The sequence below is a fragment of the Podarcis gaigeae genome (assembly GCF_964106915.1).
Source record: "Podarcis gaigeae genome assembly, chromosome: 17".
NCBI lineage: Eukaryota > Metazoa > Chordata > Lepidosauria > Squamata > Lacertidae > Podarcis > Podarcis gaigeae.
In genome coordinates, this window is record NC_139694.1 from 36,971,055 (window position 1) to 36,996,830 (window position 25,776).

At 47.8% G+C, this 25,776-nt stretch overlaps 1 protein-coding gene and 2 long non-coding RNA genes across 8 annotated transcripts in view; 1 reads left to right on the forward strand and 2 right to left on the reverse strand.

Annotated features, from left to right (window-relative positions):
* Positions 1 to 25,776, reverse strand: part of LOC310835343 — a 233,228-nt gene that overhangs the window by 1,190 nt on the left and 206,262 nt on the right. The gene's annotated exons all lie outside the window — the stretch shown is intronic.
* Positions 453 to 5,839, reverse strand: LOC310835372. Its single transcript, XR_014559610.1, has 3 exons — positions 5,781 to 5,839; positions 1,194 to 1,313; positions 453 to 544 (listed from the first exon to the last, which is right to left on the reverse strand). It is a non-coding gene; the product is annotated as an uncharacterized lncRNA (long non-coding RNA).
* LOC310835086 (myoD family inhibitor domain-containing protein-like) lies at positions 1,590 to 24,270 on the forward strand. 5 transcript variants are annotated; one of them, XM_083719815.1, is made up of 7 exons: positions 1,590 to 1,789; positions 2,456 to 2,532; positions 4,755 to 4,952; positions 11,213 to 11,296; positions 12,462 to 12,568; positions 16,224 to 16,349; positions 17,719 to 17,946. In XM_083719815.1, the coding sequence occupies exons 3-7, from the start codon at positions 4,784 to 4,786 to the stop codon at positions 17,830 to 17,832; spliced, it is 600 nt and encodes a 199-aa protein (XP_083575941.1). In that variant the 5' UTR covers positions 1,590 to 1,789; positions 2,456 to 2,532; positions 4,755 to 4,783; the 3' UTR covers positions 17,833 to 17,946. The 5 variants fall into 5 exon arrangements, 4 of the variants coding, with proteins under 4 accessions (XP_083575941.1, XP_083575940.1, XP_083575942.1 ...); XR_014559396.1 differs by lacking the exons at positions 1,590 to 1,789; positions 2,456 to 2,532 and adding exons at positions 21,564 to 21,882; positions 22,929 to 23,065 and having other exon boundaries at positions 4,933 to 4,952; positions 17,719 to 17,952; XM_083719814.1 differs by lacking the exon at positions 1,590 to 1,789 and having other exon boundaries at positions 2,337 to 2,532.

Genomic DNA, 25,776 nt, shown 5'->3' on the forward strand with positions numbered 1-25,776 from the left:
AGTCAGGAAATATCTACAGACTTTGGAAAGCAATGGAAGCTTCCCTTCCAGGGTAAATAGCAGCTTAAGAGCGGGGCAGCATTTTCAGCAGCTTGAAGGAATGCTTTTTTAAAAAAACCCATTCATCTGATCCTGTTGGGCGGGGGGAGCTTGGAGGTTGCATTAAATAAACAAATGAAACTTGAACTGTTAATTGCAGTTAATAACAGGTCTAATTTGGTCTTCAAGCTATTTTGCATCAAATCCCAGATTCTCATTCAAAGTCAGTTTAAGCAAAACTATAGGGATTGATTATTACGAATGAGTCCAACAGCAAATTCACAACAGTACTTCTAATTTAAACAATAATTTTCTTCTTTTAACCATGCATGTTCGAATTTGCAGTTCTTTTTTTTTTTTTTGTATTAGGGGAGAAAAATGCTTTCTGGAAGACCTTGTCTCCAATCTCTATCCTGTTTAGTTTTATCCATCTTTCTGTTTTGAAAAAGGAAGGCAATAACAACAGCATACCGCATGGCGATTGTCTCTCAAATGTATACTGGACCTTCAGTAAAAACACAAAGTAGATTTTGGAATATTGTGCCTTGTCATCTCTCACACACCCCTTGCAACGCAAGCTAAGCTCACTTATGCGCTCTCTGTCCTTCCCTCCCCATTCTTCTCCCAAACAGTTATTGCAATTTTGCTTTCTGCAGCATCCATTGCCATGGAGACGTAATGACTCATTTAGGAATTGGAGCGGGTTGTGGCAGGAGGCAGGTGTGGTGCACGATGGGATTGGCCTGGACTCAGCCCGCAATAAAACAGATGAGTCCCCACTTCCGATGTTGCTCTTGGGATCCAAAGAGATGCAGAACTTCTGGAGACCTCTTGCAGCACAGCCCCACTCCAGCCCAAGCCCCTCTGTCAACAGCCCACAAGTCCCCACATCCCTCCCCTGCTCTCCTTGTCAAGCCACAGGCTCCCTGCAGCTGGCTTTGATGCCCCTTCTCTCTTCCAGCCTACAGCAAGCAAGGGCGTGTGAGTGAGCGGATGCTGAGCTCTCCTGGCCTGTTTCCCATTCCGCCTCAAGTTAATGGCTCTGTAAGTAATCCTAGCCTGGCCTGGGGCTCTGGGAGGCATAGCCCACCCCTGGGAGACTGGCTCTCACACTCTCCTAAGTGGGATGAATTACTTATGGTTGAATCCATTACCTCTTATGCTGCTGTTGTGTCTTTTGGTCTCCCACACAGCTTTCTTCGAACTGCGTGACATTGCTTCCCCGCAGCCAACCCCTCAAATGCTCTTCAGTGGGTGATGATGGCACAGCTGCCCTGTGAGATGGGGGAAATAATTATCCTAAGAACTCCACTGTCAAATGCTGTCACACAGCTCCTTTTGGGCGACTGTTTTGATCAGGGCTTACGGTTGCCAACTTATCTTTTTTAAAACCATTCTCTGCTCCTGTATCTTGAAACAGTGGCTTGATCTGAAGCAATTTGGACAATGGGAAGGTGTCTTATACTGAGTCAGACCATTGGTCTATCTATCTTAGTGCTGCTTACACCAGCCGCCCCCAGATGGGTCCCTTCTTTTGTAATATACAGGCTCTCAGTAGACTCTTCCACCATTTCCCTCTCTCTTTGTGCTTCCTGGAGCAAACAAGAAGCCATGCGACCTGGGCTCCCTGCAAGTCAACTGAATCTCCCTAAAATGAGATTTTTATAGCCTGCATCTTTGCTAATCCAACATGTATTGGATTATTGTGATGTCAACGTGTAGAGACTTGTTTGATACTTCTGGAAACGCTGTGAGTAAAATATTCATTTATTTGTGAGGTGTCTGTGATTTATTCTAGCCTAGGTATTTCCATGGGGAACGTTTGTTTAAAGGTGGATGAGGGCAGATGTAAAATCTAACCAAGTTTTAATGTGCTTAGAACAATCGCCATTGTGTTAACTCGGCTATGAGAGAGTAAGAGCTCTCTTCCATACCTCTCTCTCCAACACTCTCCAAATGTTTGGGACTACAGTTTTCATCATCTCTGACCAGTGGGTGTGCTGGCTGAGGATTGTTGGTCACACCCCAAAGGCAGCTAAGTGAGGAATCCTGCACAAAACAGCAGTGCCAGCTATCCCCAAAGCATCTGTCTCCCAGAATTGAAGAACAGGGCCAGCTCCAGAGGGTGGAAAGGCCAGGACCCCCAAAACAACAGGTGTCCATCCCACCACAGCAGGGCTTCCATTTTGCCCAGAAGATCAAATGCAGGCAAAGATCATTCTCAGTGTTCACATCCCTCCTCTTATGGGCTAGGGAGGTCCACTGAGGTTGCCACACTTGATGGATCCCCAAATCCTGGAGCCAGCACTGTTGGGTAATAATAACTCTGCATAGATAGCTGGGGAGATATGAATAAATTCCTGGAGAACATGCTTGTTCCTCCAGGCACTTCACTGATCATTTTTTGCCTCTTTAGGTCCACCTCCCTGTTTGCATCTTCCTGCCCCTGCACAGACTTTTGTTTTCCTGATTCCTTGCCCTTGCCCTCTGCTGGTAAGCAATGATTTCTTACCCTTTATTACTATTTAAAAAATGCTGATGCTGTGGCCCACATGGAAAAGGAAGGCCACGTCTTTCACTGAGAGCAACAGAACCAGCCAAAGGCCTCAGCTCATGCGCGTAGCTTTGTTCGAGGTGAGAGCCATCTGGCTGCTATCAGGGCCACCCAAGAGACAAGGTGAGGCAGGGTCCACCGAGGCAGCAAATCCCAATGTCGACCTTTCCCTCACCACCCCACCTTCTTCCTGATGTAGATCTTCTCTGGCGGGCAGGAGGGCGCCATTTTGGGGTCCACCTCAGGTGCCAAAATGTCTTGGGCCAGGCTGGGCTGCTGTGCAACCATTTGGTTTAGCAGCGTGGAATGCCCAGAAGCAGCAAACGTCGAATGCAGACAGGAAACCCTTTTAAGCCCCAGGGCCATATTCTCTTCTGAGCAGCCTTTTAGGGGCCACATGCCAGTGGTGGGCGGGGCCAGAGGCAGAAGTGGGTGGGGCAATGAATCAAAATTTGCCCTTTGTACAGTGGGCGAGGGGTGTGGTTGGAGGGGGGGAGTGACTTTGAGAGAGGCAGTGTGGCCTTGGGAGAGTCCTGAGGGGGGCCAAATCGAGAGATTTGGAAGGATGCATTTAATTCTGGCTATGAGGTTCTCCATTCCTGTAATAATACATGCAGGATGCCTGAAAAGAAAGGTGGAAGCCAGAAAGCAACAGAGAGCTATTATATAAAAAGATCCACTGATCTAAAATTTTTTAATTTTCAGTCCCATATGAAAATAGTAATTTTGGGAGCTAATTTGGGAGCGGAAATAATACTGATATGCTACATTTCCTACTAAATGTTCCAAACATATAACGTCATTGTAATCATCACAACAGCCCTCTAGGGTAGGCTGTCATTATTATCCCCAGGCTGTGGAGTAGGGAAATAGTCCCTTGACTGGGGCTACTCAGTGAGCAGGGCCCAAGACATTTTGGCCCCTGAAGTGTATCCCAAATGGCGCCCTCCTCTCCACCCGGAAAGAAGGGGGGAGGGAAGATCTCCATCAGAAACAAGGGCAGGTGGGGGAAAGATCTACATTGGGATCCTGCTGCCTGAGGCAGTCACCTCACCTTGCCTAATGAGTGGGCCGGCCTTGCCAGTGAATTCAGGGTGTGGTTAGACTTGAACAGTGAGTCGTCATTGCCCACCTCAGTAATATTCTTACCAGGGCAGCCCCAAACCAATTATCGGTAAAAGCCCCTGCTGAAGATGGCAGAATCATAGTGATTCTTGTGGGGGATAACAGTCTCTCTCTTCACCCTGAGGACAAGAGAATGGGGACAGTTGTGCCAGCCCATTTCTGACTTCAACTCATTCCGTACAAGTGACTGAATAGAATTCATTTTCACAAACTGGTACGTTCCCTTCCTTTTGCTTCCAGTGGCCAGAGCTCCCAACAATGACTGGGGTGACTCGGTTTCAAATCTACCTTTCAGGGTTTTTGTGAAGACGAAATGGGGTGGAAGGGGCAAAAACCACAATTGCTGCCCTGTGCCCCTCAAAGTACAGGCAAGGCGAGACTGTAACAAATCAATAATACTAGGCATGGGTAGGCAACCTATGGCCTGGGGGCTGGATTCGGCCCAATCACCTTCTAAATCTGGCCCACGGATGGTCAGTGTGTTTTTACATGAGTAGAAGGTGTCCTTTTATTTAAAATGCATCTCTGGGTTATTTGTGGGGCATAGGAATTTGTTCTTTTTTTTCTTTTCAAAATATAGTCTGGCCCCCCACAAGGTCTGAGTGACAGTGGATCGGCCCCCTGCTGAAAAGGTTTGCTGAACCCTGATACTAGGGAACATAAAAGGGGGCTGCAATTTGGGAACAGGCTTAAGAATTTCAGTTCTCCCCCAAGACACAACAAGATGCAAAACTTGTTCTGCCTCGGGCAACAAAATGGCCTGGGAGAAATATATTCCGTAGCAGGAGACCAGATATATTGAGGTGCAGCTGCTTCTACTGGAGGGGGGGGGGCAGCTGTTTATTATGCCAGGCGCTGATCAGTGTCAGTTGCCCCTTGGGTGGAACAGCTTCTAGCCTGGTGGCATTTCGTGTAGAGATAAAACGGCTCTCTCAAACTGAATTTAGCCCACCCAGTCCCTGGACCCCAGCCCAGGCAGGCGCAGGGGAGTGGCTATTTTGTGTGATAGCCGAGGCTATTTTGTTTCCCTCCCCAGCTATCGGGCTGAGCTACAGTCAGGATGTTATGACGACAGACAAGCTGGAGCATCAGCCAGCCCAGAATGGACCGAGTGTGAAAGGCAGGCAGAGAGGGCAGCCTGTGCCAAACGGCGAGTGTGTTTGGCGTGGCCAAGTGCTGTGGAAGAGTGAGAAGGGAACCCGGAGTCCATTCCTATCCTCTGAGCTGCTTGCAGGTAAATCAAGGCTTTGCTAGCACCCAGATTCTCTCAACACCTATCGCCCTCATAATACCCAGTTCTTTTGTACTTAATTGTGACATTTTCCTGTATGATTGTGATCCCGGCAGCTCTTTCCTGAAGGCTTCCCTGCATGCCTTTTGAGTGGAAGTTTATCTCTTGTGATGGGGTCTTCCTTCTGCATGCCATTTAGCATGTCACTGATCTTTGCATGAAAGCTATGTATTCCTTTATTATTTAGTCAGCATTTTGCAAGGTACTTGTGGTCTCTGCACAATCTGCCTTCTTGAATGGCACTCCAGAATCTTCCTGCTCAAACAGCTTGCTTTAAAAGAGGCGTTTATCTCACCTCGGAGGGAAAGCCATCTCTGCTTGTACCATTACTTGCTGCACCGGAGGATTAGGGCTCTAGGAGGTCCCCGGTTCAGTCCCTGACATCTCCAGTTGGACCTGGGAGAGCCTGAAACAATGGAGAGCTGTTGCCAGTCAGAGTTGACAGTATTGGGATGGATGGACTTGGTATACTGCAGCTTCATATACTCCTGTGAAGTGGTTGTAATTACCATGGGCTCATCGAGATGTGTTCTGTGGCAGCGGAGAACAAACCCAAAATACTTGGTTATGCTGAAGGGGCAGTCAAAACAGCCATTAAACCAAATTTGGTTGCTGCAAAGAACCCTGGTAAAATGTATCTCTGTAGGGGAGCAGGGAATACCAGATGTATAACCATGGTTGAGAAGAGGCCTGCATCTGAAGTTTTTCGGGGTCTTAGGTGTACTGGAAACCCTACTTTTAAAAATAATCAATAATAAATATTGTACTTGCCCTTTTGAAGTTAGAGATCTATCTTCTCTAAATAGCCCGACACCATCATTTTGTTTGTTTGTTAATATTTTCATTGTTTGCCGTTTCTTCCTTCCCTGTGAATAAAAACAATAAGAAGAAATATCGGCAATGGATCATAGCAATCTGTAGTGCAGCATAATACAGCTAAATTAAATGCAATCTGAACAGCATGAAAAGTGGGGAAAGGGCTTGGTGGAGAGACCTCAATACTAACTTAGAGCAGCGCCTTATGAGAATCTGTGTATGGGAACAAATGGAAATTACGATGGGTTAGGCATTATAAAGAGTTAAGATATGCACACCATCAGGCATTTAAAGCCCACACCAAAAATCTGTGAGCTGTAGTTGGGTATGGGTGTTGTGAATTGTAATTGTGTGAGGGGAAAACTGTAGTTCCCAAGAGTCTTTTGGGAAAAGTCATGTGCTTTAAGTGTTTGGTGTGTAGGCAGCCCTATGGGTGTGCGTTGTTTTGCTGCCCAGTCTCCGGACGGTGTGCCCATAAGGAGGGGTATAGATTGGCTCTATAATATAAAAAGTGCCATTTGACATGGCTGGATGTGGCACAAAGGTTCAGCAACCATTCACATCACTGTGACTGGATTTTGACTTCATATCCTTAACCAGAAAGGCAGCAGCTCCCTTGCTGCTGTACGATGAGCCATTTCTGTCTGTGGATGGAAATACAGAAACCTGGAGCACAAGCCAGATCTGGACACTTTTCATTGATTTCGATGGGAAAGTTGAACACCTGCTGCTTGGGCAGCGTACTGGTTAGCGTAGCCAATTTTTTTCCTCTCTCACCCCCCCCCCCAAGCTTATGTGCTATGAAAGCTGACACGACAACCTTGTAGAATGTAGCAAGTGACTCTTTACCCCCATCTCTGTATCTCCATATTGGGAAAAAGATTCTGCTATTGAATTGGTCATTCATTGATTGAATGAATGGTCATTCATCGATTAAAGGCGCAGAACCCTAGCAGGAAGAAATAACGTTTCAGACCGTCCAAGTGTCCCTGATTCCAGATTCACAGAAGCTGTCCCACTTTTCTTTAGGACATCTCTATTTTCACTGAAGAAATGTTGGAGGATATGGAGTTATGCGACCCCTAAGCCAAGGACTTAAGTAACTATACAACCTTTAGAAGACATCTGAAAGCAGCCCTGTACAGTGGTACCTTGGGTTACAGACGCTTCAGCTTACAGACTCCACTAACCCAGAAATAGTATCTCGGGTTAAGAACTTTGCTTCAGGATAAGAATAGAAATCGTGCGGCGGTGGCACAGCGGGAGGCCCCATTAGCTAAAATGGTGCTTCAGGTTAAGAACAGTTTCAGGTTAAGCTGAGGTACCACTGTAAAGGGAAGTTTTTCAAAAAAATGCTTAATGTTTTATTATGTTTTTTATATCTGTTGGAAGCTGCCCAGAGTTGCTAGGGCAATCCAGTCAGATGTGTGGAGTAGAAATTTATTATTATTATTATTATTATTATTATTATTATTATTATTATTATTGACACCTCTATTTTCATTAGAGAAATGTTGGAGGGTATGTGATGTGCCTGGGCTCCTAGCCCCCTCCTCTGCAGCCCGCTGAAGCTATGATGCCCTCCCTGCCCGAAAACCCTGGAGTCCGGAGGCCCCTCCCGCCTTCTACGTTTTTGTTCCTGCTGTTATGCCTTCCTCTGTTATTCTAGCCCCAGTGGGGTGGGAGGTTAATGGGCCTGTTGTTTCCTGTTTCCCCCTCCCAGGGCTTTGAACTGACTGGATTGGTTGGGGAGGATTGGCGAGAGCTCAGGAAGCGGCAGCCCAGCAGCAGCCTCACCTCTGAGCCCCTCGTGTCTTTCATCTCCGCCCCAGTTCGGCTCCCTGCCGCACACGAACAGCCTGATCCTATAACCCAGTTAAATGGAAATACATGCCAAGCTCACTTGAAGTTGACTTTGACCGGGCTCATCAGTAGGCTTCGGCCCAAAAATGCTTGGCCTCAACTGCCACTGGCTGTTAGGGCTAATACCATATCGCTTTTCCGGTTTCATGTCAGCGGTAGATATTTGGCCAGGCCGATCCATTCATCCTAGAAAAAAGGAAAAGTCAAACTCTTCCCCCAACCCCCCGGCGCACCTCCAGTCTTTCAGGGGCAGCTGACTGACCCCTCCAAGGGCACCGAATGATATTGTGAGGGTCTAATTTTTATGACGTTGTCTGTCCTCCAGTACAACAGCCAAGTTGAAATGTGCTGCAGCAGTGGCGTAGCGTGGGGGGTGCCAGGGGTGCCGGCCGCACCGGGCGCAACATCTGGGGGGGCGCAAGTCCAGAGGGAAGGGACAAGTTCCTTCCTCCGCCGGGCTCCCCGCCGCCACCGCCAGCCTTGCGCCCTAGCGCGCGCGCGCCCGCCGCCACCGCTGCGGCTGCGCTCCACTCACTGCTCGCAGGAGGAGCAGCCGCTGCAGCAGCGCCGACGCCGCCACCAACGCCTGGCCGGGCACGGGCAGCCTCCACACCCCCCCGCCGCCGCCATCCCCTCGGCCCAGCCACAGGCGGCGGCTGCTTCTGCCGACTGGGAGGGAGGAGCCAAACCCTCCGAGAGGAAGCCGGCGGGCGGGCGAGGGTCTCCCGGCGGAAGGGGGCGCCGCTGGCTCCGGCTCTCAGTGCAAGCCTCAGCCGCGGGGGGGGGCGGGGGCGGCGGGCGAGGACGGAGCGCGGCTGGAAGCCCCCGGACCAGGCTGGGGGGAGGAGAGGCGCTCGCCAAGCCCGGATCTGGAGCGCCTTGGAGCGCCCAAGGAGAGGAGAGGGCGGGGAGGCGCCCGAGGGGAGGGGGCTTCGGCTGCCTCGGCCCGCGGGGGCTCCGCAAATAATAAATTTAATAAATTCCTGCTGAGCCTTAAGGGGGGGTCCTTGGTTCCTTCACTCGCCCCCAGCCCCAATGGCGTAGCGTGGGGGGGTGCAGGGGGGCCGGCCGCAACATCTGGGGGGCGCGCTCACATTCGAGTGCTAAAATCCAGGGGTTAGGGGGTGCAAATTACTTGCCTTGCCCCGGGTGCTGACAACCCACGCTACGCCACTGTGCTGCAGTGAGCTGCTGTTCTGGACTCTCCCTTTTCTCTCAGGATAAGGCCACATCCACACCATACATTTTAAAGCACCATGATACCACACACATGGGACTACAGTCATACCTTCAGGTTGCATTTTTTCAGGTTACGGACACGCCGAAATCCGGAAGTACTGGAACGGGTTACTTCTGGGTTTCAGCGGTCGAGCATGCACAGAAGCGATAAATCACGCTTTGCGCATGCGCAGAAGCGCCGAATTGCAACCCGCGCGTGCACAGACGCGTTGCTGTGGGTTGCAAACATGCCTCCTGCACGGATCACGTTCGCAGCCCGAGCGTCCACTGTATACAGCTGCAAATATAACGTTTTAAATCCGTTTTAAGTGCATTATACAAATGTGACACTAGATGGCGATGGTGGGCTTATGGCAAAATCAATATCTTTTTCAAAACTTTTCTTTTTTTAAACATTTTCACAGCATTTTTATATGTGTCTAGATTTCACCATGGATTTCCCCAGAGACTCCTCAGAGAGTGCTGAGGGAGCTGGCAGCTGTTAGGACAAGGTGGTCCAAAGCATGGCCCTTGAGGCCATTTTTGGTGGCCCTCAGCAACACTGGGCACCCCCTTTTGCCCTGCCTTCCCAAAGCCAGGAATGCAAGGTGCTGGGCTTTAGGAAGGAGGCATGAGGGCTCTGACAGGGTCCTAGCACCCTCCCACCTCCTTCCTAAAGCCTAGTTCAGGCATAGGCGAACTCCGGCCCTCCAGATGTTTGGGACTACAATTCCCATCATCCCTGACCACTGGTCCTGTTAGCTAGGGATGATGGGAATTGTAGTCCTAAACATCTGGAGGGTCGGAGTTTGGCTATGCCTGGCCTAGTTAGTGCTTTCCCAGCTTTGGGAAGGAGGTAGGTAGGAGGGCTGTAGGATCCTGCCAGTGCCTCGTGCTTCCTTGCCAAAGCTCCTTGCTTACATACCCTCCAACATTTCTCCGATGGAAATACGGACGTCCCATTCCATAATGATAATTTTACTATTTATACCCCACACATCTTACTGGGTTGCCCCAGCCATTCTGGGTGGCTTCCAACATATATAAAAACATTCTAAAACATTAAACATTAAGAAAACTTCTCTATACAGGATTGCCTTCAGGAGGCTTGGAGGTCAGATAACTCCATACCCTCCAACATTTCTCCAATGAAAATAGGGACATCCTAAGGAAAAGTGAGACAAATCAGAAACTAGGACAGCTTCTCTAAATCAGGGGTGTCCCTGGAAAATAGGGACACTTGGAGGGTCTGTGCTTAGGCAGCTTTGAGAAGGCAGCGGGAGGGCTGGCTGAGTGTGTCAAATTCTGGCCTCACTCCCAGCACAGGTTCCATGTTGAAGTACTCTTACGGCCTACTTGGTATGAAAAGATGGACTGCTCTGTTTTGGAGATCCCTATTCCCCTAACAGAGCTACAGTTCCCAAAGTGGTTTAACAGTCAAAGTGGTAATAACAGCCTAATGCTATTTCATGACACCCTTCTGGCTTAAATTATTGCATTCATTCATCTTTCTTTCTTTCTTTCTTTCTTTCTTTCTTTCTTTCTTTCTTTCTTTCTTTCTTTCTTCAAAAGTAACAAAAGGGGACTTAAATGAAGTAATAGTTCCACTCCTCCCGTCCTCTAATGTTCTGATGATGTTCTGATGATGGCAAGTCCATAAAAAAATATTGCCTACTCCCCCCGCCACCGCCTAACTTACCTGTTCCATATTTCCCATGGCAGCCAAAGGCATCACCAGTAATAATATACGGCTGATCAGCTGTACTATGATGCTGACCTGAGAAGCAGAGGGAATGATGGGAAGAATAATGGTTCTAAATTACAAAATGCCCCCTGCTTGGTTGCTTAATGGGCAATGGGTGGTATTAAACAAGATGGTTGTGCTAGTGCAAGGATTAGTACTGGCACAACAGGATTTCCCCCTCTCCCTCTACACACCTGTGTGTGTCCCACACTGTCCCCAAATCTGCTCTGGAGGCTTTTGGGGAAACAGATTCAGGGGGTGCACAGGAGGAGAGGAAGATCATTTTGTTGTGCAAGCAGAAATCTGTGTGCTGATGGAACCATCTTCTTAATGCGATGCTGAATACAACTCAGTTTCAGGGGATCTGCTATCTACAAGCCTAAGAACAATAATAATGGTGGCAAATACCTATGAGAAGGACTGATGTGTAGGGTCATGGAGGATGAGAACATTTCTAGTAGACCACATGTCAAGAGTTCAAAGCACGCCACATGAATCATTTCAGCAATCCTTCTGATGAAATAGATTGACAGTGTTCTGCCTCCCATTTGCTTCTTTTTAGGGAGGGAGGAAGGTGGCTGTGTTGGTTTGCAGAGGCCAAAACTATCATTCACGTCAGCTGACCACATTGCAAGAGACAAAACTGGTAAGAGTTCCCAATGAAAAGGGAGTCTATGTGTTATAGGGTATCAGGGTTCAGCAAACTTTTTCAGCAGGGTGCCGGTTCACTGTCCTTCAGACCTTGAGGGGGGCCAGACTATATTTTGAAGGGAGGGGAATGAACGAATTCCAATGCCCCACAAATAACCCAGAGAAGCATTTTTTTTAAGTACACATTGTACTCATGTAAAAACACCAGGCAGGCCCCACAAACAACCCAGAGACAGTGGCGTAGCGTGGGGGTGCAGGGGGGGCCGGCCGCACCGGGCGCAACATCGGGGGGGGGCGCTTGCACTCGCAGCTCTCTGCCCCTACCTGCCCCTACCTGGGTTAGGGGGTGCAAATTACTTGCCTTGCCCTGGGTGCTGACAACCCAAGCTACGCCACTGCCCAGAGATGCATTTTAAATAAAAGGACACATTCTACTCATGTAAAAACACGCTGATTCCTGGACCATCTGCGGGCTGGATTTAGAAGGTGATTGGGCCGGATCTGGCCCCTGAGCCTTAGTTTGCCTACCCATGGTCTATATCAGGGGTCAGGAAACTTTTTCAGCAGGGGGCCGGTCCACTGTCCCTTAGACCTTGTGGGGAGTCAAACTATTTTGGGGAAGGGAAAAAAAATCCCTATGCCCCACAAATAACTCAGAGATGCATTTTAAATAAAAGCACACATTCTACTCGTGTAAAAACATGCTGATTCCCGGACTGTATGCGGGCCGGAATTAGAGGGTGATTGGGTCGGATCTGGCCCCTGGGCCTTAGATTGCCCGCCCATTTAGACATCGCTTAAAAAGAGGGGAAAATGCATCACCATAGAAGAAGATGCAGAGTTGCAGAGAATTTGCTTGTGCTAGCATATTACATAGATGCCAATTTAGAAATACTTACTGTAATTTCTCTAGAAATGCATCACACCATAGTTGGGAAGACTGCAGCCAGGTGAGCTGTGTTTTTTCTCAGTCTGCTGTGCAGAATGCCCCACATCTGAAATAGAGGATTGACCTCTGTACGGCATGGCCACCCTTGTGACTATAAGTGTTGTAGACCCATCAACAAAATAGAGGGGTGGAGACCATTTGGAACTAAGCATAATACCATGTGGGACTTAACTCCTATGTGATTTTCAACTTCTCCTATTCCTATTTTTAGTTCCCAGATGTCAGCTGTCAACTCAGGTGTCCCTATCAGGCCTGATGGAACAAAGACAGAATCCAGAAGGGACACTGGGGATACTACAAAAATCACCCCCAATTCAGGTGAGTAACCTGATCATTTAATTCAATATAAATTTTTCTGGGTTACAGGTAAGCCAAATGGACTATTCAGCCTTGGTCCCGGCTCCATGCATGTAGAGCACTCTCCCTGGGTCAATTGTTGATGCAAGAGATATTGGTGAGCAACAGAAATGGGGGTTAAGGGCATCTTGCCTTAGAAGGAACTGGCCCAGCTCACGATGTTCTGCCACGCCAAGCACGGCCTGCTCTCAGCTAGCCCCCCTCTGCAGAGGTGGAGGAAGGGAGGAGTGGTGTGCAGGGGCGCCGACTTATAAAAAATATTGGGGGGGCGGGGGCCCATACCGACTTATAAAAAATATTGGGGGGGCCCAAGACCTCCAAACCGCTGCTGCTGGGGGAACGAAAGGGGCGAGCCCCGGGCTGCCCCGACCTTAAGTGAACCTGTGAGGGCCCGCCCTTTGCGGCAGCCGATTGGCTGCCGCCGTGGGCGGTGAATATTAATGAGCTAGGGGGAATCCCCGAGATTGTTGATGGGTGGAGAGCCCACAACCCCAACCCCTCTCTAGATCGGGAGTGGCTTTGTTTTAACTCATTACTGAATGTATTTTAAAAGGTAACTATCGTCAAACAAGGAAAATAAAAAATACCAACATAAATTTGTGATTTTACAAAGCATAATATAACTAATAATTTTCTTAAATTATTGGGGGGCAGAGCCCCCCCAAACGAATTTTTGAGGGGGCTCGGGCCCCCTCAGGCCCCATGGAGTCGGCGCCTATGGTGGTGTGTGGGGGTGGCAAAATGCCAGGCAGCACTTACTGTGGGGCCTGCAGTACGCCCAAGTCACGCGTCTCTCCTGGGAGCGCATTGCAGTAGTCCAAGCGGGAGATAACTAGAGCATGCACCCCTCTGGCAAGACGGTCTGGCAAGACGGTCTGCAGGCAGGTAGGGTCTCAGCCTGCGTACCAGATGGAGCTGATAAACAGCTGCCCTGGACACAGAATTGACCTGCGCCTCCATGGACAGCTGTGTATATATAATTTTTATTTATTTTCCATTTAATATTATGCATTCACATCATTATCCACTTTACCACTTTGGCTCTTTAGAGCCTATCAATTTCCTTCCCGCTGCACAGCTTCCAAAATTGACCTTTATATCACTGCATTTGCACGTTTTCCAATTCTAATTACACTCATTACAAAATAGCTCAAAATTTAAATGATAATAGAAAGATAGAAAATTTCTCATTATAAGTCTGCAGACAACCCTGCTAGTGATGTTAATTGCTTACAATAATCTTTCACATATCGTATAAATTTACTTGATCAATGCTGGTTTCGGATTTTTTCTGTCAGCTTCGCCAGTTCTGCAAAGTCCATCATCTTCATCTGCCACTAGGGCTGCACAGTTCTCCCTCGCCCACCCCACAGGCAAAGCCACGCAGGGTCTCTGTTGTAGAGCTGTGTTGTGCTTGCACCTTCCTCCAGCTACTACTTAGCAATGTCGTTGCTATTGAAGCTGGTGGCACTAATCTCTCGAAAGGCAATTTGAGGATCTAAAGCTACAATTTGTTATTTGATGAGACTCGGCACAGAAGCAAATCTTTTCTTTTTTAATAAAAAAAAAAACCCTTGAAATTGTAATTAAAGTTAATTTAAAAGGGGCAATTAGACTTCCATTAAGTGCCTTTTAATTCAATTTTTAAATTTCGGCTTTTACTATGCATGGAGTGATTAATTGGATCTTTGCATTATTCGTTCAAAAGTATGAAAGCTATTATTTTAAAGTTTCACATGCTCTCAGTAAGGGCACAATTTTCATAACTAGGAAAGCTGCATTCCGGAGAGTTGCTGGATAGAGAGTTGAGCTGAGTCAAGCAAGGGTGGACCTAATTGCGCTCCCATGGGGGAGCATCAACAGCGCAAAAGGCACCTTGCCAATTGCCATGTGCAATGCCTGGTGTTAATGCTGCAGACAAAATGCCTTTGCTTCCCACTCTGTGATTTAGAGTCCCTCTGAGATTTTGGGCACTTCCAGACTCACTAGTTTCAGGTGGGATTCAGTCACATACCAGAAAATTCAGATTGCACAATTAAAGTTGATTTGATGCTCTTGCACAGCAAACCTATACTCTGCAGAAAGTGTAAGATAACATCTGCTTGAATGCGATGGTCCCTGCATATAAATCAGAATGAATGCTCAATAAATAGCTAATGTTGCCTAATCTGCTGACAAACAAATTGGGATGAGTGCTCAATAAACAAGTTCTGTGGATGTGACCTTAGCCCAGGGGTCGGAAAGGTTTACATGAAGCCGCTGGGAGATATCATCAGGGGATTTGGCCTGGGTGTCCATCAATATGCGGATGATACCCAGCTCTACCTCAGAACCAGCGAAGGCGGTGAAGGTCCTGTGCGAGTGCCTGGAGGTGGTTGGAGGATGGGTAGCGGCTAATGGATTGAGGTTGAATCCTGACAAGACAGAAGTACTGTTTTGGGGGGGGACAGGGGGTGGGCTGGTGTGGCGGACTCCCTGGTCCTGAGTGGGGTAACTGTGCCCCTGAAGGACCAGGTGTGCAGCCTGGGAGTCATTTTGGACTCACAGCTGTCCATGGAGGCGCAGGTCAATTCTGTATCCAGGGCAGCTGTCTACCAGCTCCATGTGGTACACAGGCTGAGACCCTACCTGCCTGCAGACTGTCTTGCCAGAGTGGTGCATGCTCTAGTTATCTCCCGCTTGGACTACTGCAATGTACTCTACGTGGAGCTACCTTTGAAGGTAACCCAGAAACTACAACTAATCCAGAATGCGGCAGCTAGACTGGTGACTGGGGGCAGGCGCTGAGACACTGGTCTTTGTTTAGTCATGTCCGACTTTTGGAGTGAGGCTCAAAAGCCTTTGTTTGTATTTAGTCAAGAAGGGGAAACTATCTATTGCATAATGATTGTGCAGGGTTTTTGTGTCAGCACCATGTGGGTAGGTCCTTAAGCAAACTCATCTTATGTTGTTGGCGTTGTTGTGACTGAATTTTCCAAAAAGAAACAAATACAAATAAAGGTAAACAATACAAACTAAAAATAAGTAAATAAAGGGGAAATTAATCCCCCCCATGGCCGTGTATTCCCAGAGCATTTTTGTGGTTGCTTTACCTCATAATAATGAGCAGTCTAAGTGGTCCTGAAGAATAATCACATAGTCGAAAGCGCAGGGGAGTGGGTTCAGCCCTTCCTCTGCCCACTCTTCCCTCAGAGACACTTCCTTTCCCTCCCATCCTTTCCTAAATGATGTGCGTTCCAGGGCTGTGAAAACAAGATTAGGCGGCATGTAGCGCTATCCTAGGCATGTCCACTCAGAGGTAAGTCCTGCTACGTTCAGTGGGACTTACAGGTATATGTGTATAGTGTGGGATGTGAAACACAAGAGCAGTCAAGTACAACATTTGCCAGAATTTGTGCTTCTGACATGGGCTGCCATATGTCCAGATTTTCCTGAACATTTCAACGTGTCACACACACACACACACACACACCCCGTTTAAGAGGGCAGAATACTGTATCGGCTATGTCCGGGAAATTCTGGATGTATGGTAACCCCAATTTAGGAGCCATTTTGGCATATAAGCTGTATATAAATCAATAAATAAACAATAACAATTCCTTTTTTCAATTTCCAGAGCATGAGGAATCATTTGGAAACATCTCTTTCCCTGAAAACCAGAGATACTCGCCTGGGGAGTTTAATTCCAGTGAAGATTTCTCCCTCATTCCTTCTGCCCAGATACCAAAGAAAGCGGAAAATGGTAAGATGAAAGTGGGGGGGGGGGGGGAGTGGAGAGAGTTCATAAGCAGAGGAAGCTAAGAACCAAGAGCCTAAATAGAGATCTTGGTTTTATTGGATTACGGTAATGGTCTGTAATCCCCCTGCTGTCCCATTATTTATTTACTGTAGCCCTTTATGTATTGATCAAGCCACATGCATTGAGTCTCTGCACACAGAAGCTGTACACTTGCTTGCAGCTCTGCACTCGGGGGTCTGTCCCCAGGGGACAAGGATCCCAATTCCATCACCCCATTCATTCTTCGTGCTTTGAGAAGTCTGCCTGGGGCTAAGGTGTGTTGTGGTATATGGTATCGGTGTGGCAATGATGAGGCAGGCAGAGAAGGGAAGGAGCCTGGCATGGCCGCAGCCTGCAAAAGGATCGCCATCTTTGGCACCTCTGTCATGACCAGCCTGGCCACCCTGGCGCAAGCCATCAAGGTTGGGGAACAGATTCTGGTGCTGGTGCGTGACCCAATCTGGCTTCTGTTGCAGGAATTTATGTACAGTGGTACCTTGGGTTAAGAACTTAATTCATTCCAGGTCCGTTCTTAACCTGAAACTGTTCTTAACCTGAAGCACCACTTTAGCTAATGGGGCCTCCTGCTGCCACGCTGTTGTGCAATTTCTGTTGTAAACCTGAAGCAAAGTTCTTAACCAGAGGTACTATTTCTGAGTTAGCGGTTTCAGTAACCTGAAGCGTCTGTAACCTGAAGCGTCTTTAACCTGGGGTACCACTGTATGGAAGGGACGCGGGTGGCGCTGTGGGTTAAACCACAGTGCCTAGGACTTGCCAATCAGAAGGTTGGCAGTTTGAATCCCCGCGATGGGGTGAGCTCCCGTTGCTCAGTCCCAGCTCCTGCCAACCTAGCAGTTCGAAAGCATGCAAAAGTGCAAGTAGATAAATAGGTACTGCTCCGGTGGGAAGGTAACCAGCGTTTCCGTGCGCTGCTCTGGTTCGCCAGAAGCGACTTAGTCCTGCTGGCCACATGAGCTGTACGCCGGCTCCCTCGGCCAATAAAGTGAGATGAGCGCCGCAACCCCAGAGTTGGCCATGATTGGACCTAATGGTCAGGGGTCCCTTTACCTTTACTAGCTTTTAAAAATAGTAATAGCCACTACAGCATGGGGAGATGAGAAGGATCGGGACCACAGTGTGCAAGGAGGAGGTTTAACCATTGCCCTCCGTCAATGGTGCCGGCAAAAGTTGCCCCCTTCTAAAACTGCTGTTGGCCATTTGCGAGGGAAGAGTTATTATTCTTGCAGCATAAGCTTTCTCAGACTAGAACCCGCTTCACCCAGTGCCAACGTTGCACCTGCAGGCTTCAGGTTACCTTTCCCTTTCTTTGCAGAGCGCCCCCAGTCCGTCATCACTGGCATCGCCAACTCCTCTTTCCAGCCAGGGAAGGTTGCCCTCCATCCCGCCTACTGCGCCAACGGCTGTGGGCTTCCCCCGGCTTCCGTGAGGCAGCAGCCGCGAGTCTCCAAGAAGCAGCGCATCAACTCCACCGCCTCCGTCTGCACCAACAGCAGTAAGAAGAGCTGCAAATCCACAGCATCTCAGATCCAGGAGGTGGCTGGGGATGGTGAGTGCATGGGCACTGAGGGTGGGAGGTAGATTGGGAAGGATGGGTCAGTGGGTGGTGTGATAGGAATTTTGAGGTCTTAGGTATATGTTAAATGTTCAGAAGTGTACCAACCAAGCACGTACATAGATCAGCACAGGAAGACCGACCCAAAACCATTTTTGATTCCCAAACTGACCAAATGTTTTCTCTGGAAGGTCAAAGGAAAATGGAAAAGCCTCTCCATTGTTCCAGTTACAGATAGGTAGCCGTGTTGGTCTGCCATAGTCAAAACAAAATAAAAAAATTCCTTCCAGTAGCACCTTAAAGACCAACTAAGTTAGTTCTTGGTATGAGCTTTCGTGTGCATGCACACTTCTTCAGATACACACTCCACCTCTCCATTGTCTTTTCCTTCACAAATCCTGTCTTAAGGGCACATTTAAGATATGAATAGGGTGTGAGCTGTGACCTGGCTCAGGAACTAAGTATTTATCATTACAAAAGACTGGCCAGGCTCCCCAGGCAATCCAATCAGTGACCATTAAACAGGCAACCTGTCAGACGAGATAAACAGATTTCTGCTGTAGACTGCCTTTTCTGTGATGTAGGTATGATGTATCTGGGGGGTGGTCTTAGGTTACACCCCTTCTGTGGTGTATGTATGATGTATGGAGGGGTGGTTTTGAGCTCCAGGGCAGGGAATTTTAAAAGTCTATATAAAGGTAGAACAAAAAAAATTCCTTCCAGTAGCACCTTAAAGACCAACTAAGTCAGTTCTTGATATGAGCTTTCGTGTGCATGCACACTTCTTCAGATAAAGGTAGGCACACCTTTGTTCTGGGTCCTCCTTTCCTGCCTGTGAGGGGAGCACCCTGTTGCAACAGATCAATAAAGATCAGGCTTACTAGCTGCTTTGCTTCTCAGTATTCTCTGTTGGCCTCTGTTATTTTCCTCTACCAATAGGGAACCTATGTAAGGACTCTATATGGGCTCTTGGATACCCCATAAGGGGGGAAAGGGCAGATTTTTGTTTACAACAATGGGACACCGCAGAAGACTCCGATGTAGAGTAACAGGCTCAAAATAGTGACATTGGGGCTTAACTGGAGCACAGTGGTTGGCCATAGGCATTGAGACACTGGCAAAGGGCTCTCTTTAGCCTCTTCCTTTCCATTGTGAACACTGGGATACAATGATTATGGGAAAGGGCTGTTGGCCTTATGTGCTCTTGTGAGCATCTAGTTGGCCATTGCTGAGGAAAAGGATGCTGGACTCGATTGGTCTTTGGGTTTAACCCAGCCGGGCTCTTCCTATGTTCTTCAAGTCTACCTGCCCATACCCCTTCCCTTCTTTGCTCATAGAAAACTTCAGCCAATCACTGCCAGTGACTTTATCACCCGCGCAAGCCTCATCTCATATTATGACATTTTGCGATATTTATTTTGGTTGTATTATTATTGTAAGACCGGCTTATTTTACCTTTAACTTTCTTGATTTGATTTTTGATGAGAATAACAATCCACGCTACAAATACAAGCAAGAAGAAGAAGTCCCAGCAAAAGTAGAATGGATACAAAAAGCTTGTGGAATATGCAGAAATGGCGAAACTTACCAGAAAAATAGCAAATCGAGAAAACAAACTTTTTATAAAAAGAATGGAAATGGTTTATTGAATATTTACAAATAAATTGTAAACAGATAAGAACATTGGTAGGATTATTGTAATAGCCTGCAGTTTTATGAGTATATATTTAAAGTAGATGAATAAATGAGTAAATTAAGTTAATTTGGATATGAAGAAAATATTAAAAATAAATTTAAAGAACCGCAGAAAGAGGGGGAAGGAAGTCAAGTTTTGAAATGTTAAAATGATTACAAAATTATTGAAATATATAAAATTGAAAATAATAAATAAAATAATAATAAAAAGATACAAATACAAGCGACGTCCCATCTTATAAAACTGACTACACTGGCAACAGTGAGGCGTCTTACGTTCCCTAAGAGACCTCCCACCGCTTGTGTACTCTGAAACAGGCAAAAGAGGCTCTGATCATTAGCCAGCTCACCCTGGGAAGCCCAGAGGTTAAAGAGCAAGGCGCTCTCTACCCAGCGGAGCAGCTATGCATGCAATCTCCTTCCCCACTGGTGGCCTTCAGTGGTGCCCTTCCAACAGTGCTGCACCATGTGACTGTTCTGGCTTCAGAGGCCAACTCTTCAGGCTCGGTGTTGTTGAGTGTCTAATGAGTTTAAAGAGAATCAAGCCAGATGTTTCCCAATTGCCTCCGCAGGCCTTAAGATAAAGAGGTCTGCAGCGGGTGCTTCGGCTGTCATATGAGCCTGGCCCCCAGCTTCTCGGATGAAATCATAGAATCATAGAGTTGGAAGAGACCACAAGGGCCATCGAGTCCAACCCCCTGCCAAGCAGGAAACACCATCAGAGCACTCCTGACATATGGTTGTCAAGCCTCTGCTTAAAGACCTCCAAAGAAGGAGACTCCACCACACTCCTTGGCAGCAAATTCCACTGTCAAACAGCTCTCACTGTCAGGAAGTTCTTCCTAATGTTTAGGTAGAATCTTTTTTCTTGTAATTTGGAACCATTGCTCCGTGTCCGCTTCTCTGGAGCAGCAGAAAACAACCTTTCTCCCTCCTCTATGTGACATCACAAATGTGCATTCCAGCAAATTTTAATGGCAGTTCAGCCACTGGTTTTTCCTCTTGTATGCTTTGAAGTACGTTTTCCACTTTTTTAATTCACTTGTTGCTTAAAATAAAAATAAAAGCAAAACTACCCAAGGGATTGGAGTTCAGAGACAGACAACTTCATGACTGCATACAATAATACACAGCTGGCTTCTGCTGGAGAAAGGCATAGCTGGTATCTTCAGAGTCTGACCTGGAGAGGAATGATGCTTTAGAACATTGGTAGGCAACCTAAAGCCCGGAGGCTGGATGCGGCCCAACCGCCTTCTCAATCCGGCCCGCGAACGGTCCGGGAATCAGCATGTTTTTACATGAGTAAAATGTGTGCTTTTATTTAAAATGCATCTCTGGGTTATTTGTGGGGCATAGGAATTCGTTCATTAAAGGTAAAGGTAAAGGTACCCCTGCCCGTACGGGCCAGTCTTGCCAGACTCTGGGGTTGTGCGCCCATCTCACTCAAGAGGCCAGGGGCCAGCGCTGTCCGGAGACACTTCCGGGTCACGTGGCCAGCGTGACATCGCTGCTCTGGCGAGCCAGAGCCGCACACGGAAACGCTGTTTACCTTCCCGCTGGTAAGCGGTCCCTATTTATCTACTTGCACCCGGAGGTGCTTTTGAACTGCTAGGTTGGCAGGCGCTGGGACCGAGCAGCGGGAGCGCACCCCGCCGCAGGGATTCGAACCGCCGACCTTTCGATCGGCAAGTCCTAGGCGCTGAGGCTTTAACCCACAGCGCCACCTGCGTCCCAATTCGTTCATTGCCCCCCCCCCCAAATATAGTCCGGCCCCACCCCCAGGTCTGAGGGACAGTGGACCGGCCCCCTGCTGGAAAAGTTTGCTGACCCCTGCTTTAGAATTACGCTTTGCAGAGGTGTTTCCAAATCAGCCCTCCTGCTTGCCTTCACACTCTTCTTCCTTTCCACAGAGCTGTGTGCCACCCTCCTCTTAGCTTGCCTCTTCTGCCGTTTCTCGGACATCCTGCCTCTTTTCTCCGGGCCCTTCTGCTCTTGCTTCCCTCTGCCCTCCTGCAGCTCCAGGCTCCTGGGCTTTTGCTCGGACCCCCAGGGCTGCTGCTGCTGCTGCTGCTGCTGTCGGTTTGAGGAGCCGGCCCTGGAGTTATGCTACCAGACTGGTGACTGTCTCGAACTTGCATTAGAAGTGTCTGAGCTGTGCTATCACTGACTAACTGGCTGCCAAAGATGCCTCCTACTAATCTTTACTTCTTCCTGGGATCCTTATGGCAGGTGAGCAAACTTTAGTCTGAATATGTTTAATTCGGATTGGCTTTTGGGTGCACACTTGTCTTTGCAGGCTTGGATTGTTTACATTTCCGGGCATATTTCTCCAGACTATGGGACTCTCGCACCTCAGAAGTGCCTATGGCTTCTGTGCTGTGGATTTTAATTTATTTTAAGAAATACTTTTTTAAAAGTGACCTTTTCTTAAGTAAGTGCCCCCCCCCCGAGAATTATGTTACTGAATATAGTTGATATATTAATCTCTGTTAGCTGTTTCAATTAGCCTTTTTAACAACTGTTCTTGCTGCTGCCTTGTCAGTTTTGATTCTTGTTAGATTGTTCATTGCATGAGTTGCCTCGGTGGCATATAGATGATTGAATAATAACTAGTTATGCAGTATCTACATTGACTCTAACCCAGCCTGGTTGACACATGCCTGGCTCCAGAGGCTGGCATGGCTGAACGTTTGTTGGGGCCTCAAGGCTGCCCAAGGGCAAGTGGCCCTCACATCCCTGCCACCCTCACATTACATGGAGCACCCCAGATGACCAGAGATTGTGGGAGACCATTATCCCTATGCATGTCCTGAGATCATTCTCTCTCTGCATGTTCTGAGGGCAACTTCTCAGAATCCAAGAGCCAGCCTTGAGCAGCTCTCACTCTCTGGCCGATTTGTTGGTTAGGACCATTGGTGGGGAGCCTTTGGCCCTCCTGATGTTGCTGAACCACAACTCCCATCAGCCCCGGGAATCATGGCCAATGGCCAGGGGTGGTGGGTGCTGCAGTTTGGCAGCATCTGGAGAACCAAATGGTCTCCACATCAGGATTTGCAAATCTAGGCTCGGGGAGCAAGCTGTTTCTGATTTTCATCCATTCATTTCGCCTCAAAACAAAAAATATGCCTAGCTGAGTTTCTGGCTCCATGCAAAAGTTCAGTGGCGCTCTGAGGTCAGTATATACCTGGAAGGCAGTTTCTGCTATGTAGGAAGTTTGGGAAACTTTGGTGAGATTCCCAGATTCTCATCTTCTCCCTTTCTCTCTCCTCCTCCAGATCGCTGTGCACACTGTGCTCTTGCCTGCCTCTTCTGTGAGTTTATGTCCCTCTGCTCACTTGCCCTGGACTGTGGGGGCTGCGGGGGCTGCCTAGAGGCTTGCTGTGGTGGAGAAGGAGGGGAATCCCTTGCCGAGAGCTGCTGTGGGGAAGCAGGTGGAGGAAATTGCCCCTGTGGGTTAGGCTGCGGGATGTTGCAGGATTGCTGCGGCTCCTCTGACTGCCTTGAGATCTGCCTGGAGTGCTGTTCTATCTGCTTCCCAGCCTGAATTCAGGGACTGGGAGATCGTGTCTCTCTGTCCTCCATGATTCCGGACTGCGTTGGGATGTGTGCGTTGGGAATCCCACCCCACCAAACTACAAAGCATGATTAATCTGGGCCTCTTTTCTTACCAAAGCCCCAACTCCTTGGAACATCCTCAGGCCAGCTCCTTCCTCCTTTTTATGTCATGGTAACAGCCCAAAACGCATTGCTTGTATGCACACAGCTGGGGCCTGCTGTTTGTATTGGATGGGATGAGGCCCGTTAAGTATTGTTTCAGTTGTGTGATGTCACACCCAGACACTGTGATGATGTCCCCAAAAAGGCTAAGCTGCATTCGCACTGAAGACAGGATAAATTCCACTCACACTACAAAATCCTGTCAGGTCAAGCCTATTCTGCTACGCACTGTAATGTTACAGAAAAATCCGTGCCATGCATTTTCGACAGATGTCACCATGCAACTGTGGATGGAATCTCTCTCTTTTTTTTTAACTGTGACCAAAAAAAATTTACATTGATGCTGTGAGATATCTGAATGGACTGAAGCTCAATATCCCCCAGAGCCAAAGAAATTCCTCTTCCTGTGCTGAATGCTTCCAGGTGACCCACCTATTGAGCATTCATCCTTATTTGTTTGCAGGGAGATTAGACAAGGTTGGATATTTAATGAGCATTGCTTTTTATTTGATTGCAAGGAAGTTAGAAGGCTTTGCATTTTTTTTTAAAAAGTCTTGTCCCACACTTTCCAGTGCATTTTCCTGTCTCTTTCCTAATTCCAAAAAGTCCAGTTGTTTTAGGGAGTGGGTTTTTTGTGCAAGACCTCCCTGAATTTGCCAGTGTGTGATTGAATCCCACCTGAAAATAGCTATGCAGTCTGGAAGTGCCTGGTGTGTTTCTGATGTGAACTTTAAATGGACTATAGGCTCCAGGCTGGTGTTTCTCACATGACTTTGTGCCTGGAAATATATTGTTGTGTTGATCGGGATGCCTGACTGTAAAATAAATTTAAATTAAATTAATGAAGCCAGCATCTGTTACGTCAGCTTTATTTCTGTACCACCATTGCTTGCCCCCAAAACTCTCACATCTCCCCCCCCCCCTCAGTGGTTTAGACCACAGCACCACCCACATCCCTTGGTTGGAGCATGGTGCTGATTCTGCCAAGGTTGAAAGTTTGATCCCTATAAGGGATAGCTGCATATTCCTACATCGCAGAGGGTTGGACTAATGCAGTTCTCAACCTGTGGGTCCCCAGATGTTGTTGGACTACAACTCCCATCATCCCTGAGCTCTTGCCTTGCTAGCTAGGGGTGATGGGAGTTCTAGTTCAACAACATCTGGGGACCCACAGGTTGAGAAAGGCTGATAGATGATCCTTAGGCTCTCTTCAACTCTATGATTCTGCCCTATGGGCAGCTTGAACAAGGAGCTGAAATTCAAAAGCATCAATTTAAAATAGCCTCTTCTAAGTTGCTTCCAAAATTCCCCACTTCCCTTAGCATAGAAAGAGACCACGAGTTTGGTAAGTTAAAAATTGTTTACTTACAAACAAATCAAAGCTCAGATTCAAGTGCTTTTCCATACAGCAGCAACAAAAGGCAGGCAGCATGACTTAGCTTCAAAATGGTAAATATTTCTAAAACAATTGTATAGAAACACAAGGCTTGCTTAAGCTACACAGTTGAAGCTTGGAATACCCAGTTTAGATACCCTTACTGGTAGGGTTCACATAGTGGAAAAGAAAGAGAACAAATAGTTTGGCAATGCTTCCTTCCGAGATGAGGGGGTGTAACCTAGCTAAGTCTGGCAGGACAACTTACTCTATGGTCTTAACTCCTCATGCATTAATCAGAGTTAAGCCATGGTTTTCCCAGTATAGTTAAGTCATGGTTTTCTCAATAGTGATGTATGGAAGTGACAGCTGGACCATAAAGAAGGCTGATCGCCGAAGAATTGATGCTTTTGAATTATGGTGCTGGAGGAGACTCTTGAGAGTCCCATGGACTGCAAGAAGATCAAACTTCTCCATTCTGAAGAAAATCAGCCCAGAGTGTTCACTGGAAGGACAGATCCTGAAGCTGTGGCTCCAATACTTTGGCCACCTCATGAGAAGAGAAGACTCCCTGGAAAAGACACTGATGTTGGGAAAGACTGAGGGCACAAGGAGAAGGGGACGACAGAGGACGAGATGGTTGGACAGTGTTCTCGAAGCTACCAGCATGAGTTTGACCAAACTGTGGGAGGCAGTGGAAGACAGGAGTGCCTGGCGTGCTCTGGTCCATGGGGTCACGAAGAGGCGGACACGACTAAACGACTAAACAACAACAAAAGGAAAAGTGGGACATTCCAGCATCAAATCAGAATCTGGGACGGCTTCTCTAAATCAGGGACGTCTTTCGAAAATAAGGACACTTGGAGGGTCTGCCAGCCCCATTCCTGTGCCTCAGAGGACCTCATGAGGCTGTGCTTCCTAGAAAGCAGCGGTCAACACCAAAGGGCAACACCAAAGAAGAGCAAAGATGAGGGCCAGGAGTCCCAGGGAAACACCCTTGTCAATGTAGGGACATCTCTGTTACTGAGACC

What these genes read in the sequence shown, in the direction of transcription:
- LOC310835086 (XM_083719814.1), top strand. Translation starts at nt 2,388, where the DNA reads ATGAATAAATTCCTGGAGAACATGCTTGTTCCTCCAGGCACTTCACTG. An exon ending in CTTGCCCTTGCCCTCTGCTG is followed by an intron (nt 2,533 to 4,754) that starts GTAAGCAATGAT and finishes TTCCCTCCCCAG; the next exon opens with CTATCGGGCTGAGCTACAGT. An exon ending in ACCAAAGAAAGCGGAAAATG is followed by an intron (nt 16,350 to 17,718) that starts GTAAGATGAAAG and finishes CTTTCTTTGCAG; the next exon opens with AGCGCCCCCAGTCCGTCATC.